A 21,284-nucleotide genomic window follows, 5' to 3' on the forward strand; every position below is an offset into this window, starting at 1 on the left:
TTTGGGGGGGGGGGGAAGTAATCAGGGTTTATAGCGGCATGGAGCTTGCAGGGTGGAATCCAGACGTGCGCTTCATCTCGAGCTGTGTGTTATAGAAGAAAACAAAAGGAAAAATAAATATATGTACTTTTGCAGAAAAGGTAAAAACGTGGTATAAAAAAATTATGCATTGGATTGAAAAGGAAAAACAACACCTACCATTGCTTGGTGATTGCTGATAGTGTCCATTCCTTTCTTGTTGCTATTGTGTGGACTGAAGATCATGTCGTTGATGTATATTACTCTGATGTCCGCTATATTGCCTGACGAAAACTTTTGCATCAAATTCATTCTTGGGTCCCATAGCTCTAGGAACTTCATGGCGAATACCCCATCATCATATTTTTGAAAGAACTTCGTATCCTGCTTGGGGACAGCTGCGTGATGGATGACAAACTCGTCAAAGTTCCAATCTATACCAATCGATTCGTCCCACGCTTTGAGAAATTTGGTATCTGCATAAAAAAGGGATAATGAAATGAAAGACATCATAAAAAAGAACCTGAGCAACAAAAAAAAGACCATGGGCGCTGTGAAAAAAAATGTGAGACAGTTTTAGAACTTTGAAAATGAATTAGTGATCCAGCACATGGCGTGAAAAAGTGTGACAAAAAAATGTGGGACTAGGCACACTGAATAAAAAAAATGTTGTTAAAAGAAGATATCAAACACAATACTATTTGTTAAAAGCATTATATAAGTTCTCACTGGATAAGTGAACAGCAGGTCAAAAAATGCATGGGGAGGGATGAAAAAGAAAGATAGACTGTAAAAATAGAACGCAGTAATATGCAAAGAGGCCTGAGCAACTCAAAACTGAAAACAGATATCGCTGATCACTACATGCTAGCTTTGCGCGCATTATAGTTTCTTGATAGGGGAGTTGAAGAAACTTACAACTAAATCCCTGACATCCTTTTGGTACTGATGATCTTCTTCAAAAAATGAATCTAGAAAAACGAAGTATCCATCAAGTATGGCGACCACGAAAACAGACCAGTGATCGTCGTGAAGTATTGGGAAAACAGTTGCGTTAAATATGTAAAGGCTGTTAGGTGTTGAAAAAATAAAACAAATGATATAAAACACAATAAGCAATTTTAAGTGTATTTGCATACATAGTCTAATGCGGTGAATATGTCGCTCTGATTAGCAAGTTTAAAGCATTTTATGCAGTTGTAGTGGAGGAAAGATGGGTTCCCTTCATATGGATGCTCCATGAGATAGTCCTTCATAAAAAAAAGATAAAAATTCATAATATAAGAATTAGAACTTAAAACATGATTTTTGCGAGGGAAAAAGCAGGCATGGTAAAATAGAAAAACATGACTTGAAAAAAGGTTGGTTTGATACACTTACTCCCACAGTTGAAAAGAAATAATGTCGTCCAGAATCTTTTGGACGCTTGTCCTTGAACAATTTTCTACATAAAGCATTAATGATATACATGTCAACTGACTCTTCGTTGTAGCGCTTCAGTGTTGCAAGCTGCTTGTATGTGACGCGTACATTATCATAGTTGATGACTTCTTTGCTGGTGGAATGAAAACATATTGCAAATCAGAAATATTAGAGAATAAAACGAAACAAAAAATGCAGATAATATAAATGATGCCAAGGTAATTAGGAAATAAAAAAAGAAGATGTAATTTACCTAGCATACTGAGGGTCATATCCAAAGAACATAAGAGACTCATAGGCTAACAGGTCTTGTGTATGCGTGACAAACTTGGTTACGCAAGTATTGCTGCTGAAATCCCTGAAATAAGAGTTGGGTTGCATAATTCGTCGAGGTCGACGTGGATGTTTTCCTTTTGACGAGCTCCCAAGGTTGAACATGATGCGCTGACATTTTTTAAGCATGAAATGTGGGAGTCGTTGCACATCTTGTCAGCATCTAGAGTGACAGTGCTACAAGCAGCTTGGAAACTTCTGACAGCATGAATCTGAACTTCGGGAGACTCTTGGGGGCTCTGAATTACATAGAAAAAAAATGTAAAGCTTAAGAAGTATTTTGCAGCTCAACAAAATGTAGCAAAAAAAATGTGTCAGGGGGGATGTGCGTACCAGCAAAATTATACGACCTGTCTTACCAGCTGCGTCCAGAGGGCTTGAGAATGACATATGTTCATGTAAAGATCTTGTTGATGAGCCAGGTGTGGTGTCAAAGACTGGATTCCTGTGATGTGGGGTGGGATCCGTCTCATCTACATGCATTCCGGATGAGCCATCTGTGTTGAAATGCACTGTGTGGCTGCTTGGTTGAACATATAGCTGGCCCTTTGTGGCGAGCTGGTGTCAGTAAGATGATGGTCCAAGGCTGAAAAGAAATCTAAAAATCAAGCATTTGAGGTATAGCAAATCTGATACTATATACCACTAGTATTTTGTACTGTAAAAGAGCTCTACCAGATGGCCTGCTCCACGTTCTTCTCTGTTTTTTCCCCCGAACGATGTGATTCCTTTGAGAGATGCAATAAAAAAAGTTCACTTTTGCAATGGAAGGGCAAATTCGTCTCTAGTTAAGAGTCAACCACCTGTTAGCTCGCGTTCAATCATTTACAGTCAGAAACTAGCTGTCCTTTTGCATACATGATCCATCCATCAAGTTGTGCACATGATCCATTGGACATGTGGTTAGTTGCCTTGTCTGTTGCATTGCATGCATCTTGGTCGAGTTCTTTCTTGCTGGAGTGGTACGACGATGCATGGCCGCCAGTCGCCACCCTCCCCACAACCACTGAACCACCACCACCACCACAGCTGAGTTATATGTTGGCCTTGTTGAACACTGAAGGTATCAAGGTACGGTGTCAGGCAAAGGTAATTCCTCTTCACCTCAGTTACAACTTCAAAACTTTCGTTAATCTACGAACGTGTCTCAATCTCCCTACTGAACGCTACAATTTCCTGCAGCGAAGGTGAAGGCCATGTCGATGGACGCCGCCAAGACCGTCATCAGCTTCCTTCATATTCTCGCCTACGTCCAGCTATGCCTCTCCGTCACCACGTCCGCCCACCCATCGTTTAACCCAAGCTCGTCGTCGTCAGGCCCGCCCGTCGCTCACGACTACAGCCGCCGCTTCGCCGAAATCACGCGCCACTGCCAACCCCTTCTCTCCTTATCAGCCGGGGAGCTCAGCGTCGACGGCGACCGTGCCGGCCTCCTGATCCGCCACCTATCATTCACGGACGGCGACTGGAGCCAGGACGCCGGCCGTGCTCCCCTGTTCCCGTTCCATGGGAGCTTCGCCGGCGCCGGGAAGGCAGCCGGCCCTGAAGCAGCTGCCCTTGCGTCGTTCAGGCTCACGCAGGTTCAGGCTCAACGGCGAGGCGCCTTCAACGTGAGTGGGCTCCTTACCTTCACCGAGACACGACGCGACCACGGGGTCGTAGAATTTCATGCTCTGTTCGAGGGCGTGTATACCGAGACACCGTCGCTGGGAAGCGACGGCGGTGGCGGAGAGAGAGTGTTGTGCATGGTCGGCAACTCCGCTCTCCCGTTGCGGAGCAGCAACAGCACCGACTTGTGGGACATGGCGAAGAATGGCGGCGCAATCGACATTATTGAGCCGCCATCGGCAGCCGCCAACATCCTGCTCGTGCTACGGTACCCGATGGCGCACACGCTGACAACTCGCGCCATTCGTGGCGAGATGACGAGCCTGAGCGCCGAGTCGGACGGCGCCTACTTCGACAAGGTCCGGCTGGTGTCTCGGCACGGCCCGTGCTCCAGGTACCAGTTCAGGCCAGCGGACGAAGAGCTCGAGGCCACCGGCAGCAGCAGCAGCAACCCGTCCAACCGTGACGGCGACGGCGATGTTGCCGGGCAGCTGTACAGAGGTGCCTGCTTCTGCGACATCCTAGACGAATTCACTTCCTTCGACTATGTCCTCCTGCCTCTCGTCCCAAACTGGAACTGCAACTCGACGGAAGCATTCTGCAGCCGGCCCGGGCCGTTCGACGCCGGCGCCAGGGCCGCGAGCATGGCGTTCACTCGCGCCGCCGTCACGGTCCAGGACCTCCGGTGCGAGCCAGGTTGCGGCGCGGACGGCACTGCGGCGGCGAAGGTTTCGGCCGTGTTCCGGTTCGTGGCGCCGTGGGAGGACGAGGCCGCGGCGGTGAAGCGGGCCGGCCTGAGCGGCGCGACGCTGTCGGCCGAGGGCGCGTGGACCGCGTCCACCGGCCGGCTCAGCATGGCCGCGTGCCTCGGCGCCGGCAAGGAGGCGGCGTGCCGCCACCGCGTGGCCCTGCACATCCCCATGGTGTTCTCCATCACTCGCCGCAGCATCATTGTGGGAGAGATAACCGCCGCGGATGGCAGCCACTCCCCGCTGTCGTTCCAGCAGCGCGTGAGCGCTAGACAGGACTGGCACCAGTTCGGCCGCGCCGGCGAGGCAGTCCCCATGGCGTACCGCTACACGAAGGTCGAACGGGCCGGCGAGCTCCTCCGACGGAGAAGACCGTCGATATTTCGCGACAACTTTATCGCGAGGTCACTGCTAAGCTATCCAGTGATCGACGGCGCTGCCGATGACTTGGTGAGCCTCTCCAACCTCGCTGCAGACATTGGTTATCTCGGCTTCCAATCCGTGCCGCCGAAGCTGCCGTTTGTGCCGAACTGGATACAGGAGGAGCCGTTCAATATTGAATTCGATATACTCTCTGTTGGCACCCTCGTCGGAAGCTACTCTCCCCCATTTGAGGACAGGTCCGGTATGCCGGTGGAACAAATTGATAGAGTCCATGGCATGGGGAAGCATCATGTAGTGAACGTGTCTGCCGAGCTCACAGCAATCAGGATGTACCTCAGTCCAGTTCCGGTGATGTCGGTGGAGGGCGTGTACAACCCGGAGGATGGGCGAATGCACCTGATCGGCTGCCGGAGGGTCCATGCCCCATGGCGAGTCTTGTCCAAGAGCAGAGACCTCGAAGACGGGATGGACTGCTCCATAGAGGTGACGGTGGAGTACCCGCCGACGACGATGCGGTGGCTGGTCAACCCGGTGGCGAAGGTCTCCGTCGCCAGCACGAGGGAGGACGACGACCCGCTGCACTTCGCCACGACGGAGCTCCGATCGATGCCGTTCTTGTACCGCGACCTGCGGGGCGTGCTGACGGAGACCACCTTAGAGAACCTCCTCTGCGTCGCCATGCTGACGATCACCGCCGCCGCAGCCGTCGGCCAGCTGCGCCACGTCAGCTCCCACGCCGAGGTCGCGCCGTACGTCTCCCTCGCCATGCTCGGCGTCCAGGCTCTCGGATACGTCGCAACGCTGGTCACGAACACCAAGATGCTGCCGGCGTGGCCGAGGCAGAGCTATATGCTCTACGCCGACCCCCTGGAGTGCGCCGTGAGGGCACTCACCCTCGCCGCGCTCCTCCTCACGGCGTGGCTCGCGCACAAGGTGTGGTCGTCGAGGGTCCGGGCGCGGGCGCGGTCACCGCTCGAGCCGGGGCGCGTGCCGGGGGACGGCGCGGTGCTCCTGTGCAGCCTCGCGGTGTATCTGGGCGGCCTCGTCATCGTCCTCGTCGTGCACCAGCTGAGCACCCATGGCGCGTCGGCGACGGCGACTCCGCCGCCGCCCAGGGGGAACCACGCGGAAGCCGAGGTGATGCCGTCGTCGAACATGTGCTCGTGGGCCGACGTCGCCGAGCGGTATGTCGGCGCCGTGAAGGAGTGGTTCTTGCTGCCGCAGGTCGTCGGCAACGCCCTCTGGTGCGTCAACTGCAAGCCTCTCGCGGCGAGGTACTACGCCGGGGTCACCGCCGCGTGGCTGCTGCCGCATGTCTACGGATACCTCCGGCCACCTGTCCCCGGGGCTCTCTACTACTACTCGGCGGCTGGTGCCGTAGCGGTTCCGGGCGTCGGAGTCGCGCTAGCTCTCCTGGTTTTTGTGCAGCAGCGATGGAACTACAAAATTGTTGGCTGGGCAACGAGGACGCAGAGGAATAAGCTGCCGAAGCACGTCTCCTGAAGGATTTACGTTAGCTACCACGCTGCTCCTATGTCCTTTGAATTTGCTGCTTCCCGTCTTGACTCTTGAGGCTCAGCTTCAACAGCGCTCAAAGCTATGACCATGTATCAGGGAGTACAGAGTGATGGACCGACAGGTCCCCCACCTTAGGAGGCTCATTATCTTTACATACAAGTACCTCTCTGCCATGGACGGTGTGTTAGAAAAATAAACATGGTTAACCCTTTGGATCTTGACTAGACTAATCACATGAACACACTAATTGTATAATGAATTAGCATAATTAACTGACCCGGTTGGTGATGCAGGCGTGTCGTGGATGCAGAGTCGGAGCAGATGCCGACGGTACAGGAGACCATCGGTGGCCGCAAGATCTTCAAGCTGTTTCGAGCTTTTCCTTGATCGGTAGGACATATGGGGTGGTCAACTATGGTTCTCAATTTTTCTCACATCAGTTTAGTTAGATGACATGACCCCTACTTATAGCTCGAACACCCTGGGACCTGGCCGACCCAGCAGCAACCCGCAACCTCACAACGCCATGAAAGGGAGTGTGGAAATCCTTGCCAGCGTCTTCCTTGCCTGCAGCCGGGCTTCCGGCGTCAAGCTCGGGTGGCGGCAACGTCAAGGCCCCCACGTCGCCCCTAGGGCAACCCGGCAGCGCCAAGAATCTGATGAGCACAAACATGAGAAGATGGTGAATTTCATTGTCGACTCGTACTTGTCCATGTTGCCACAGTTTTTGCCAGGAGCTGCCGCTTGGACCAATGATGGGATTGTGGACACGAATTCTGCTATGCATGGTTGTGCTAGCTGTAACGACTTATAAATTTTGTACCAGCTCATGATGTGTTACCATTAGTATCGAAATGCAGTAGTTTCTTTTGACAATAATCTTGCCTGGATTTTTGGAGTAGTTTCGGTATCCACCGTTGGTTTGGGTGCCAAGTTGTATTTTTTTGACACGGTTAGCTTTCTTCACACATGTTTCAAAATAGTCATTGGAACTAATGTTTTATCAAGGATATATCTCGTAGGTTTTTTATGCTAAGTATGCAAACCAAACCACGGCAAGGTCCAAAGCATGGTATTCAAGTGATCCGTATTCTCTGTATCCAAATGGTGGTATTCAAGACCAAGCCATGGTATCTAGAATTATCCTATGTCTTGACACAAAATCTAGACTTCAGGACCTGGGAGATCTGCTTAACTCCAGTGCAGGCTCCAAATCGGCTCGCAAGTGGTACAAGGCGTGCCAGTCAATTTGACCTAAAAATTGATAAGGTAAATATTAAATTCCTGAGCCGATCGGCGGCGAACTCATGGGTAGACATTCTTGGAATAAACACCACAAGCATATAGATATTTAATGTAATCATGTGGTGTGAATAAATAAAGCATTAATGGTTTGTGCCATCGACTTAAGAGCCGATGGGCTAAGATAAAGCATTGTAAAATGGAAGCCATAAAAAGAGCACTTGCTAACCATGCACACATCAGATAGATTAACAGATCTAGTTAATATCTTGATAAGTGTAATTGAACTTAGACAAGGTAACATGAATAAGAGGGGATTGACATCAATCTATTGATCTAAAAGATTAGAACACAGCAACAAGGACCTCTTGCCTACTGCTTACAAGCCAATTAAGCTAATAAAACCTAATCAATGTCATGACCATGTAATTGAACTTAGACAAGGTAACACGGTGAGAGGGCATTAACTTCAGCCATTAACTTAACAGACAGGCTTGCGGCAACAAGGCCTCATATGCGCTCCTATCGGCTCGATAACATCATCATGCTTCTCTGAGATATGGATGATACCCAGCCGATGCATCGGCTCTCAACAGCAGCGTTCTGACGTTAAGGATCCGATGGCTAGCAATGCGAGGGGCAGGGGTAAAGATCTATCGGACCTAGCATATATAAAGCAAGTAAAGCATGCAAGATCTAACCAGCCGATACGTAACTAGTGAACACTTAAACAAGGACAAGGAGCCAATGAAGACAACTTAACCAAATCTAAGCCGTTCGATGACTGTGAGCGCTTGATAAAACTAAGAGATCGATATGATGCAACTTAATAAAACCAAACAACTTGATAACTGTGAGCAATGTCGAAAACAACCAGAATATTGGACAAAACCTAGAAAGTTCTACTTGCAATCTACAATAACTCGACAACTAGCCACACAACCAAATATTAGAATATAAGACTTAACTTTGAAAGTTCTGGTAGAGGTCGTGATGACCGGGTGATGGTACTTACAAGCTCGCCTGAGATCGAAGCCGATGCAGCCGTGCACGTAGGAAGGAACTCGTCGAAACTACTCTACTCCTACTCCTAGGGTTTTGGCTGTGTGGTGCTGAAAGGTTGTGTTGATTGATTGATGATTGATTCCTAATTACAAGGCTCATGGGCTTATATTTATACCTTGGAGTAAGCTAAAATCCTACTCGATTATGACATGACTATTACAACTATTCTAAAAACTACTAAAGATACATGTCCACATTTTTCCTTATTTGGTGGAGCCGATTTCGCTTCGGATCAGGTCCCCTCCGATCTTCTATCGGCTTATGGTACCTGGTCTCCCCGCGGCTAGTCTTGGTCAATGTGGAGATGTCAACGGTCTTCTTCTCTCTCTCCTTCATCAGCTATCAAAACCTTATCCACAACTGTTGACTTTGGTTAAAAACCGGTGTTGGTATTCAAATGTCCAATGACAGAGAAAATCCAAAGATGTTCCAATGGTATTCACTTAGAAAATGGCGGTATTCACTCAGAAAAATTACCAGATGTGCAAATGACAGTATTCACTCAGAAAATGGTGTGCAAATGGTGGTATTCACTGAAAAAATCAGTACCACTGGATGTTTCGACAGTCCACCAAAGCAACCGTCAGACTAACCATCGGAGCAATTGGTAAAACTGGAAACCAAGGAAAAAACTTCAAGTTCACCGTATGATCCGACGGGCTCATTTTTAGTAGTGTCGAATGAATTGGTGAAGCGAAGGCATGGAAGGTTGCAGCACCGGATGATCTAACATCTTGGGAAGGCGACCGTCGGACGAAGCATATTTACTTTGGAATTGTCCAGAGAGTTTTTAAGTAAAACTCCTTCAGCACCGGATGATCCGATGGTACCATCAGATGAAGCATCGGACAAAGCGTCAGATGAATTTGGGTAGGGGGTCCAACTGCTATATGAGTCAGCAAGGAGCACCGAATGATCCGATGACCATCACCGGATGATCCAATGACCATCGTATCATCCGATGCTCACTGTTTTTTACTAGCCATTGGAGCAATGGCTCTTTGAGGTCCTTGGGCTATTTATACCCCCCTCTACTCACCCGTTCAAGGTGCTAGAGTGTCTAGGGGTGCATTCAAGACCAAGACTATCAAGAACACATCCATACCACCAAAAGTGCAAAAGTGATTAATCCAAGGCTTAGCACATGCTTAGAGAGTGATTAGTATTAGGATAGGCCTGGAGAAAGTGAGTGCAAGGTGTTGCTACCTTATGATTGGTTCAAGGAGTGAACCACATTGTAAACTTGGTGTGCCGGTGCCTTGGGGTCTTAGTGTCTCGCTGGGAAGTCTTTGACCCTCCGGTTTGGTGTGGAGCAGCAGCGACGACCGTGTGCGGGGGATGAGGAGACCCCTTCCTTCATGGAGAAGCTCCATAGTGGTGACGATGTCAAGGTGGCAGGAAGAGAGGGAGTGGTGAGCCTTGCCTTTGTAGCAAGCTTCTCATCTGACTTGGCAAGAGCCTTTGTGGTGAGTCCAAAATCTTGACTGGGAGAGACTTGGTGACCGGGAGCATATTCTTGGTGGAGCTCCAACATGGATTGGGGGTGGCATTTGCCTACCGATACCACGGGATAAAATCATCGTGCTGAGTTTGCATCCTTCCTAACCCACTTCTTTACGTTTCCGCATTTTCTACTTGCAACTTGTGTGCCTTTACTTCCATAGAGTAGTTCTTGCTAGGATGGCTATAGGTTGCAAAACTCTTTGTGGGTGAGAAGTTTCACTAGATCAACTATAGTTGCACATCTCGATAGCATGATCTAGTTTATGTTTAATGCTTTGTAGTGGAAATCATAGGTTAAGGTTTTAAGTTTGCCTAATTCACCCATTCCCCTCTTAGACTACGAGCACCGATTCTTACACATGTTACATGCTCCACATATATGATCTGATTCTTGAGAAAGGGGAACTAACTTATTTGGAAAAGGAAGGTTTAGCATAAAGAGATTGGAAGTGTGATGTCATAGTTGATATCCGACCGAAGTGGTGTTCAACATACATTCCCATTGGTAATTCAGCTCGCTGTACGGTTGGCTACCATTTCCGATTTTTATCGATTACGTGATGCTCAGAGGCTCCAAGATCGTGTCAGGAGCGAAAAGGACTCCGGGAGACCGAGACCGTGTCAGTCTCCTATCACGAGCCGATCACAGCAAGTATTTGTAACAATCTCAAACCGAGTACGAGTAGTAGCTAACCATCATCTTTCTCAATACAAAACACACACCCGTGTGTCCTTCGCCTCCTCATCGCCGTTTACTTTCCTCGCACAAGCCACGCAGCAACCATGGCAGCCGCAGCAGTATCCCAGATCAGCCAGCCAGCAGGAACCCGAACGGCGTCGACGAGCGCTCCGGAGACGGCGCGGGGCACGCACACGTTCAAGATCGCCAGGTAACAGCCTGCACCGGGGCCTCGGAGTCGGCAAGTTCTTCCGCTCCGCCACCTTCGGTGTCGGCGGCTACGAGACAGCCTACGACTGGTGCATCCGCTTCTACCCCGACGGGTTCAACTCGTCCGGAAACAATGCGGCCTCTGTGGGGCTCTTCCTCGAGCTTAGGAACACCGAGGCCGAGGTGAGGGCGAGCTTCGAGTTCAGGTTGGTCGATCAGGCCACTGGGCAGTCCACGGTTTTCTCCCACCCGAGCCAAGCGACGCCCACTGTGTTCGCCGCCCCCAAATCCGGCAGTAAGGACGGCACTGGTTACCTAGCCTGGGGGACGAATGGCAATAGAAGAGGAGCGAGCTGGAAGCGTCGGCGTTCCTGCACGACGACTGCCTCGTTGTCGAGTGCGACGTCACCGTTATAGTCAACGAACCACGGGTGGAGGAGACCGCCGCCATTGGCCCCGGCGTCGAGGTCCAAGTGCCGCCATCAAACCTGTCGGACAACCTCCGGAAACTGTTGGAGGATAAGCAGGGAGCGGACGTGACCTTCAGGGTTGGAGACGAGGTCTTTCCTGCCCACAAGATCATACTCGCGACGCGGTCGACGGTCTTCAACGCGGAGCTATTCGGGCCGATGGGGGAGAAGAACACAACAGGGCAATTATGCATAGACGTCGAGGACATGCACCCTGATGTGTTCAGAGCATTGCTTCAGTTCATATACACTGATACCATGCCTGACATGGGAGAGTTTGACGCCGAAGATGACACCACGGAAATGATCAGGCCACCTGCTTGTGGCTGCAGACAGGTACGCCATGGAGAGGTTGAAGCTGATGTGCGAAGAGATTATCTGCAGGAGCCTCGATGTCGAGAATGTGGCTACCATGTTAGCATTAGCCGACCAGCACCATTGCACGACTCTCGTGGATGCTTGCGCTGAGTTTACCGCCTCGTCTAATAGGATAGGTAACGTGGTGGCAAGCCAAGGGTACGTGCACCTCAAAAGAGCATGCCCGGTTGTGCTAGTAGATATGTTGGAGAGAGTTGCAAAGTGTCGCATAGCTGCATGACATGAGGATGCATGCCTCCGTGGAGACAGGATACTTTTAAAGGAGCACAACATCTTTTTTAAATAACTGCTCCCGCCATTTTGGCTTTTTAGATACGTAGACTTCGCTATGTATCTAGACATAAGCATATATTTAGGTGTGAAAGGGCCTCTAGCCTAGTAGTTAGAGCACCTGAGTACTCCCTCCATTCCAAATTATAGATCATTTTAGCTTTTTTAGATGCATAGATATTATTATGCATCTAGACATGGGATATATCTAAGTGCATAACAAAGTTTATAAATCTAATAAAGCCAAAACGACCTATAATTTGGGATGGAGGGAGTAGCACCCAGCAAACTTGGGTTCGACACCCCGTGAAAGCGAATTAAACAAATCTAAAATAAAGGCTTCCGCTGCTGATTTCAGTAAAAAACCATATATTCAGGTGCATAGCAATATCTATGTATCTAGAAAAATCAAAACGACCTACATTTGGAACGGAGGGAGTAGCAAATAAGCGTTGCATGAAAAAAAATGTTGCATATGTATTTATCATAACACTACAATGCTTAATGTGATTTTATAAAATTGAATTACAATATACATCATCTTTTTATCATTTTTTGGACAGCCAAAGAGTAATAATTGTAGTTTAATTTTATATGGTGATTCATAGATTGACATATGTGTTCTTTCTATTCTTGATAACCATCTAAAGTTACAATTAATCAAACAAATACAGAGTAAGATAAGTATAATAGTCCACTTCAAAAGTTTATGGAACTATAATGGATGATAGCACACGTCGCTATGATCGTGTGAACGCAACAATTGCTAAAAACGGACTAAAACATTAAAGATATAAATAGAAAGTAATTTTCTATCCATGAATGGTATGCCTCGCCTACCCCCGACCTCCCCGCCGCCGCCACCACCGCCGCCCCACATTCCGCCGGCGCGGCAGCCCCGGCTTGCATCGCCCACGCTCCTCCGCCGCTATACGCGCCTCGCACCACTGAGGCAGCATCGACCCCCCACTGCCCGACCTGAATCACCAGCGACTTCCCCACCACCGCCGCCCAGATCCGGGAGACCTACTGTAGATCCGGTGAGCTTCGTTCCTGATTCGCAGGGCTCCACTCGTCAGGGACATGGCTCCCCTCGTTCTTACGCCGAAGCGGTCCGTGGCCGGCGCCCCAACAGCGCGGATCTGCGCCCCCACCAACCGAGCTGTGCTTCCATTACTGCGGAGAGGAATAACTCCTTCCACACCCGCGCCGCCCTCCGCGCCCCTGCCTCGGGCATGGCGTGGCCTCAACCCCATCACGTCGAAGCCTCGCCGGAGCACAGCTGGCACACGGTACGAGAGAAGTACTGGTGGAGGAAAAAGGAGCAATTGCGGCCATGCCCGGCGCCGCCTCGACATGACAGGCTTTCAAGGAGCTCCAACAGCCAGCGCACCAACTCTGCTTCCACGGCCCTCGCTGCATTCAAGCGGAAGACTGCTGGCCGGTGCTTTGTGTGCCTGGCGAAAGATCACAGGGCCAACGCCTGCAGGGACCCAATCCGATGTTTTTCCTGCCTCCGGTCTGGGCACAAGGCTGCAAGGTGCCGAGAGCGACGCCCCCTTCGCAGCTCCACCCACCAACATTGCAGCAATAAGCACCACGTACCTTCTTCCAGGCGGCCTGCTGACGGCCGCGCCAACCAGCCGGCGGCGCCTTCATCAGCACGCGCGTCTGCTCGGCCATCGGCGCCTTCGCCTCCGGCTGGGCGCACGCGGCACCAACAGCCGCCACCCCCCCCACCGAGGCGCACGACGACTTCCCGAATGGCGCGCGTTGGCGACCCCTGTACCCGCCCTGATGAGGACAGCTACCTGGTGCCCACCTCCTTCGACCTTGAGCAGGAGCTTAAGGAATGGGAGGGCACGGCGCTCGTGGTGAAGGCCATGAGTGCGCCCCCATCCACCGGTGCCAGGGAAATCGAAGCAGTCGTCCTCGACGAGCTCTGCTTGCAACGGGGGGCGGTCAGGGTCTCCCGGCACCAGCCGGAACCGTTCCTCATCAAGTTCGAAGACAAGCGCCACGCTAGGGAAGCGGCCGACATGAGCTGCCTCAAGCACCACGGCATCGTCATCAACGTCCGGCCGTGGCGCAGCCTTCAAGCAGCCCTGGGAGCAGCTCTGTTCTATCAGGTGCGACTCTGTCTGGAAGGGGTGCCCATTCACGCATGGAATCCTGAAATCATTGAGCGGATGATTGGTGCGACCTGCTCCCTTGAGTGCATCGACACCAACCTGCTGCACCCCGACGACACGCGCACAGTTGATCTTTGGGCGTGGACGGCCAACCCCTGCAGGATCCCCAAGCGTCTCTGGCTGGTGTTCACAACCAGAGCCAAGAACTCCCAGGTAGACATCCTCCAGACACCGCCAGAGCGTTGGCAGAGGGGGCTTAAGTACTGCGTCCTTATCCATCTTGAGTGGATCTATGACTACACGGCGACGTCCGCAGACCCTTACGGGCTTCTGGGGACCGGCGTCCAGGTGGCTGTACCAGAGCCGGAGCGGCGACGCTTGGACTGGCACCATGGGGCGGTGGACGGGGCGGAGGCACCGGTCCCGGCATACCCACCCTTCAACGTTCCGCCGCCGTACCATGAACGGCGGAGGGACCGGGCACCTGCAAAGGTGCCACCGCGTCAGGACAAGGAGGAGGCGCGTGGAGATCGTGCACGTGGACGCAACAGTACCAGCGGCCGACGTGGGAAGCAAGCGTACAACAACGACCACCCCACGTTCGAGGGAGGGGGGCACCGGCGCCACGACGAAGATGGTGACGATGCTGACCGCCGCCGAGAGGGGCAGCGCCGAGGCCACCTCTTTGGCGCCCGCTCTGTGGAGCACGAGCCGGTTTACAGAGAGCGCGACCGCTCCCCTCGACGACGTACCGGTGGCTACCAGGGAGGTCGATGCCGCGACACCCCACGGGAGGAGGAGCCTGGTGCTCAGGGCCACTCATCCTGTCCACTCAGTGAGCGACCCACTGCAGAGGTCCTCAAGTTCAAACTTCTCTACCTGTTAAACGCTACAACACCTGCTGCTACAGGGGAGGTGCTTGCCACGTCCACTGACAGCCTCCTGGCCAAGACCCTCCAGCTATCTGAACGTCTTCATGGCGGCGGGAATGGAGCCTGGTCCGAGGGGGGTGATGTTTGTGAGGACCCTGGCCGACAAGAGGGGGGCTGCCCCACACTGGTCCCCCTGCCAACGGTCTTCAACCGCCTCAAACGCGATCTCCGGGTGCCGGCGGTGGCACCTGAACCAGTCTCCATCGACATGGTCGACGAGGCGCTACAACAGATGCAGCTCCAGGTTCTTGACGGTATGGCCGAACAGGTTCCAGGCAACACGCTCGACCGGTTGAACGGGCGGCAGTTGGGGAGCGATTACAATGCTACCCCGACGGGTGACACGGCGGACGGCGTCGGCACACAGCTGGCTGTGGGCGATGCCCCACAGTCACCCAATGGGGTCCAGTCGTTCTTCTCCGCGCCCTCACCGCCAGTGCTCCAGCCAGCGCACGTGCCGGCCAGAGCGCCCCGGCCGCGACGTGTATACGACATGACGAAGGTACGCCGTAGCGCCTGGCTGGCCAAGAAGCCAGCAATTCCTGCTGAGAAAAGAGCCCAGATCAACCTCTGCCGCAAGTTGGGTCTCCCTGGGGTGGACATCGAGCCAGTCGAGCAAGTGCTCGCTGAGTACGTCGCCATGTACAATGGGCCGTTGCCGCATCAAGTGTTGGCTGGCCTCACAGCTCTGTTTGGACTCGACGACGACTTTCTGGCTGGCCTGGATGATGCGCTGCTGCAGATGGTGGGGCAGGGAGTAGACGACCTCCATGCGGAGGTGCTGCAAGAGGCTGATGATTGATGCATCGGTGGTCGTCGGTGAATGTGTTTCTGTTCTTGAATGAATTGCTATTATGTATCTGCGTTGCTGACTCTGCTCTGGCGAGTATCAGACTCGGTCGACGCCTGTGTATGGTCGACCACGGAGCATCAGCAAACTTCTATGTGTACTGCTTTAATTCATGTACCTGCTATTGGAACTACTTTTGTCTGTCAACGTTGCTGTGCTTTCTTCAAAATGGCTGATCAGCAAGCTGCTACTTGTGAATTCTGCCTCACACACTGCTATTGCACATCCTGCATGATTGTTACTACTACATGTTTGTCCCTGCGTTGTTTGATATCTCGCCATGACAACACATAGCTTTAACACCATCTGCTGGAACGTTAGGGGTCTAAATGCCACGGCCCGTTGCATAACTACTAATGAGCTACTGTCGTCTACTCCTTGTCATATGGCCTGTCTTCAGGAAACGAAGTTACGCAATGTCGATGCGCATCTAGCAGCCTTTCTGGGAGGTTATCGGTTAGATAGCTATGCTTTCAAACCAGCGGAGGGAACGAGGGGTGGGATTCTTATACTCTGGAACAGCAGTCTAGTTGGCCTCACAAACATTAGTTACAGACGATTCTCGATGACGGCCACAGTCACACTAAACGACTCAGGCCATTCGTTCCTTCTCACAGCCGTCTACGGTCCAGCGCGTGACAACCTTAAGCCAGCTTTTCTAAGGGAGTTGAGGAGATGCAAGCCAGACAACGGGGAACAATGGCTCCTGCTCGGGGATTTTAATTTGATTTATAAAGCACGAGATAAAAATAATAGAAACCTCAACACTACTCGTATGAGACAATTTAGGTCAGCTTTAAATTTTTGCGGGCTAAAGGAGATACATCTACAAAATCGAAAATACACATGGAGTAACGAGAGACGACGGCCGACACTGTGCAGGCTCGACAGAGTCTTCTGTAATGAAGGATGGGACCTCGCTTTTGACCAACATGCCCTGCAAGCACTGTCTACCTCCGTTTCTGACCACTGCCCATTGTTGCTCTCCAATATGTCAGGACCGCGAACACCTCGGCCGTTCAAATTCGAAAATTTCTGGACAAAAATACCCGGCTTCGCCGAAGAGGTGAAAAAGGCGTGGCAGGGACCAACACCATATGCGCAGCCAGTAAGGATCCTATACCACAAGATGGCCACGACGGCACAACACCTGAGAGCTTGGAGCCGGTCGATCATTTCAGAAAACCGACTTAAACTACATATGGCGCTGGATGTAATTAAACAACTTGACATCGCTCAGGAGAGCCGGGCTTTAACGGCGGCTGAATTTCACCTACGCAAAGGACTAAAACGCAGAGTGCTGGGCTATGCGGTTATTGAGAGAACGCGGAAGAGACAAACATCCAGAATCATTAATTTAAGAGAAGGAGATGCCAACACGAAATTCTTTCACCTAAAGGCTAATGGACGTCGTCGACGGAATTACATTGCCCGTCTCAAGGATGGTGCGGGCTGGGCTACATCACATGACGATAAAGCAAGGGTGGCCCAAGCCCACTTTTCAGCTGTCATGGGAGAACCAGGGCCTCGGAGACTAGATTTCAATTGGGCTTCCATCAACCTCCAACGATTTGACCTTTCGCACTTGGACGCACCGTTTACTGAGGATGAGGTGCTCGCAGCCATCAAGCACTCTCCCGTGGATAAAGCGCCAGGGCCTGATGGATACTCAGGCGCCTTCTTCCGAGCATGTTGGCCCATCATCAAAGGAGACATAATGGCCACTCTGCACGCTCTTCACAGCATGCGGAGCCGAAACTTCGAACTGCTCAACACAGCCAACATAGTCCTTGTCCCCAAGAAAACAGGCGCAGATAATGTGACAGATTATAGGCCGATTAGTCTAATACACAGCATTGCAAAGCTCTTCACTAAGATATTAGCCTTGCGGTTAGCCCCTGCTATGACAAACATCATCTCCAAATCACAGAGCGCCTTCATCAAAGGGCGCAGCATCCACGATAACTTTATGTATGTGCGCGGAATGGCTAGACGATTTCACCGTAACAAAGTCCCTATGCTTCTTGTGAAACTCGACATCGCCAAGGCCTTCGATTCCGTCCGTTGGGACTACTTACTATCGCTAATGGAGCACTTGGGATTCCCACCAAGGTGGAGGGAATGGATTACTGCAATATGTGCCACGTCCTCATCACAGGTCCTGCTAAACGGCATTCCTGGAGCACCGTTTACACACGCACGAGGTCTCCGGCAAGGGGACCCACTTTCCCCTCTGCTCTTCATACTTGCTATTGATCCATTACAACGCTTGCTGCAGCTGGCCACGGAGAACAAATTACTGACCAATATCGGTCGAAACCGCCACCGAATACGGACATCCTTATATGCTGATGATGCTGTCCTCTTCGTTCGGCCGGTCAAAGAGGAGATGGCCAACCTCTCAAAGCTACTGGACCTATTTGGCAAAGTGACTGGCTTGAACTCCAATATCCAAAAATCAACAGTTGTGCCAATCAACTGTGACAACCTTGACCTGGATGATATCCTGCAAGACTTCAACGCGCCAAGAGGAAGTTTCCCGATAAAGTACCTCGGCATCCCACTGACAGTACGGCGCCTACGGAATGTCGACTATCGGCCTCTGATTGACAAGGCAGCTTCCAGATTATCAAGCTGGTGGGGTCGAAACTTGACACATGCAGGGCGGCTAACACTAACAAAATCTGTGCTCTCCTCGCAGCCGATCTACCTCCTCACCGTACTCGATGCTCCCAGAGAGGTGATTGAGGAGCTCGACCGAATCCGTAAGCGCTTTTTCTGGGCTGGGGATCAGGCTCTGACTGGCGGAAAGTGTAAGGTGAACTGGCCAACGGTTGGCCGACCACTGGAACTAGGCGGATTAGGAATCCTTGATTTCCACCTCTTCGCAAGAGCACTTAGACTGCGTTGGCTATGGCAGGAGAAAGTGGACCCAAACAAAGCTTGGGTAGGGCTTCCCATCACATGCTCAGACAAGGATAAGCTGTTGTTTGCTGCTTGCACGACCATTCAACTGGGGGACGGCGCCCGCACATCCTTCTGGCACTCTGCTTGGGCACAAGGAAGACGGCCTAAGGACATTGCACCTAAGATTTTTGCTGCTTCCAGGAAAAAGAATAGGACGCTAAAAGAAGCCATACGACACCACAATTGGGTGAAGGATCTGAATGTGCTTGAGTGCTTAACAGTGGGCCACCTCCAGGAATTTTCGGAGATATGGACTCTTGCTCAAGAAGTTCACTTGCAACAAGACACAGATGATCAGGTAGCATGGAAGCTGTCACCCTCGGGCCTTTACTCGACAGCATCGGCTTACCGTGCTCAATTTATGGGATCCACATCCTGCAATCTCCGACAACTGATCTGGAAACCGTGGGCACCGCCGAAGTGTAAATTGTTTGCATGGCTAATAATTCGCAACAGAGTATGGACGGCAGACCGACTGGCTACACGAAACTTGCCACGAAATCAAGTCTGCCCTCTATGTAGGAGTCAGCCTGAGACAGCCCACCACATTCTCGTTGACTGTCGGTATTCCAGACGGATTTGGTCCATGGTGGCCTCCTTGATCTCTTACAATCAAGTCAACCCGAACCAGTGGGCACACACGTCAACTGTCAAGGAGTGGTGGACACACATGGGTGCCATGCCGGGAGTTCCTCGAAAAGGACTGCGGTCCCTCCTCCTGCTCGTCTGCTGGCAGTTGTGGCTCGAAAGAAATGCTAGAACGTTCCAAAGAACCCAGCGTCATGCCCATGCTCTGCTATCGCAGATTAGGGATGAAGCCTGTACCTGGAAGAGTGCCGGCACGAAACACATGGCAGCCTTACTGGAGGGGGTATAGCCTTATACGGTATACGTAGTATAGACGGGCGCTTCGCTGGCGTCGAGTTTTCCTTTATCTTTGTCTTTAAAATAAACCTGTAAATCTCTCCTATATTAATAGAAATGGCACAGTCCGTGCCGTTCGTTCAAAAAAAAAAAGAAAGTAATTTTCTGTGGCAAATATGAAAATTGCTAAAAGAAATATGACCACAGGTTGATTCATATAAATGTAAGGGCCACCACATGCTTCACTTAGCACGAGGGTAACACTTCAGCTAGGAATCCCTTACGTAGTGCTCGGATGGTGTTGTGGTGGCACCTCTGTAGCTACTGCAAAATGAAGCCTGTTGAGAGGTTAGGAGCGAATGGGGTTGGAGCGCTCCTCTGGGTCCTCCTCGTTCTTGTCCTCTAAGGCTAGCTGCTCTTGCAGATCACGCATGGTCACGTGCACCTCGTCATGCACGCCTCTCGTACATACCCTCAACCTCTCGTCTCCCAACCTATTGGCTCCTGATGCAGGATCTTAGTGAGGCGGACCTGTTGTACCAACCTCTCGTCTCCCAACCTATTGCTCGCTAGGAAGGTATGATCCAAACAGGAGCGGAGCTACGTTGAACCGTCGGTGTCAGCTTTTTTTTAGGGACCGTCGGTGTCAGCTGACATCGACAATTTTGCTGTAACCTACCCATTTGTTTAGGGAGGTTCTAACTTCCGGAAGCTGAATAAGCTATACGGTGCACGGCCCACCACGGCCCATCTACCTAGCAGCTTATAGCCCAAACGCACAGAGTAATAGCACACAAACACATAGAGCAATAGCACACACAGGACTACAGGAGTAGTGCACGCAGCGAAAAAGCACATGCACAGCAGAGAAGCAGCATGTCGCAGCCTAAGGAGAATCAGCACATGATCATTGTTTTGTTTTTTGTTTCTTATACCTTTGTTTCCCTACTCTAATCATCATATAACAATATTCAACATTTTTAACAAATTGATTCAACATCTGGGAGACTAATTTAATACTTTGAAAAAACTAATTCAACATTTTCGGAAAATGTTGAATTAGTATATAACAAATGTTGAAACAACATATTTAAAATATTGAAGTAGTATATGAAAATGTTGAAATGTGAAAATAAAAATTTATAATAACATATCGGATCTCATTCTGTTGCATTAATTCAAACATACACTATGGTTCAAACGGATTTGAAATTGGATCTATGGTTTAAGAGAAAAGAGCATCCAAAGTTTGAAATTCGTTATCAAACCACCCAACTTCCTCCTATGGTGTTGCGCCACCTGTCCTGTGCATGATGTGACCACCGGCCCCAAAGTGTTCTGTTGCATGCATGCTTCGCTGTGCGTCTGAACCGTTCGTGTGATAAATCCGAACCATCTATTATGTTTTGCACGGATCTCAAACAGTGGAATCTTGGTAAGTAATAAAATTCTGGAAGGGATATTCGATTTGTTGATCAGGGGCTATGACACCGGTAAAAAATTATCCAGACACCAGCAGCCCAGCAACCAAGCGCCCAGCCCATTATCTAATTCCATGTATCCTTTAATCTCAATTAGCAACAGCCCACAAGGCACACACCATAAAGGCACGTTTCCTTTCCAATCTCACATCGGCATCTCAACGCCTTGCGTCGCGCAGCGGCACGGCGGCACCGTGGCAACGGTCCGG

At 50.9% G+C, this 21,284-nt stretch overlaps 1 protein-coding gene and 1 pseudogene across 2 annotated transcripts; both read left to right on the top strand.

The window, feature by feature from the left end:
* Nucleotides 1-2,737: 2,737 nt before the first annotated feature.
* Nucleotides 2,738-6,884, top strand: LOC101763161. Of its 2 annotated transcripts, XR_002677184.1 has the most exons (3): nucleotides 2,738-2,862; nucleotides 2,956-6,422; nucleotides 6,504-6,884. XR_002677184.1 is itself a non-coding variant. In XM_022825637.1 (2 exons), the coding sequence occupies exon 2, from the start codon at nucleotides 2,970-2,972 to the stop codon at nucleotides 6,015-6,017; it is 3,048 nt and encodes a 1,015-aa protein (XP_022681372.1). In that variant the 5' UTR covers nucleotides 2,738-2,862; nucleotides 2,956-2,969; the 3' UTR covers nucleotides 6,018-6,884. The 2 variants fall into 2 exon arrangements, 1 of the variants encoding a protein (XP_022681372.1); XM_022825637.1 differs by having other exon boundaries at nucleotides 2,956-6,884.
* A 3,741-nt stretch (nucleotides 6,885-10,625) lies between these two features.
* On the top strand, nucleotides 10,626-11,799 carry LOC101763566 (annotated as a pseudogene).
* Nucleotides 11,800-21,284: the final 9,485 nt, after the last annotated feature.

Source organism: Setaria italica, chromosome I (assembly GCF_000263155.2).
Source record: "Setaria italica strain Yugu1 chromosome I, Setaria_italica_v2.0, whole genome shotgun sequence".
Lineage (NCBI taxonomy): Eukaryota > Viridiplantae > Streptophyta > Magnoliopsida > Poales > Poaceae > Setaria > Setaria italica.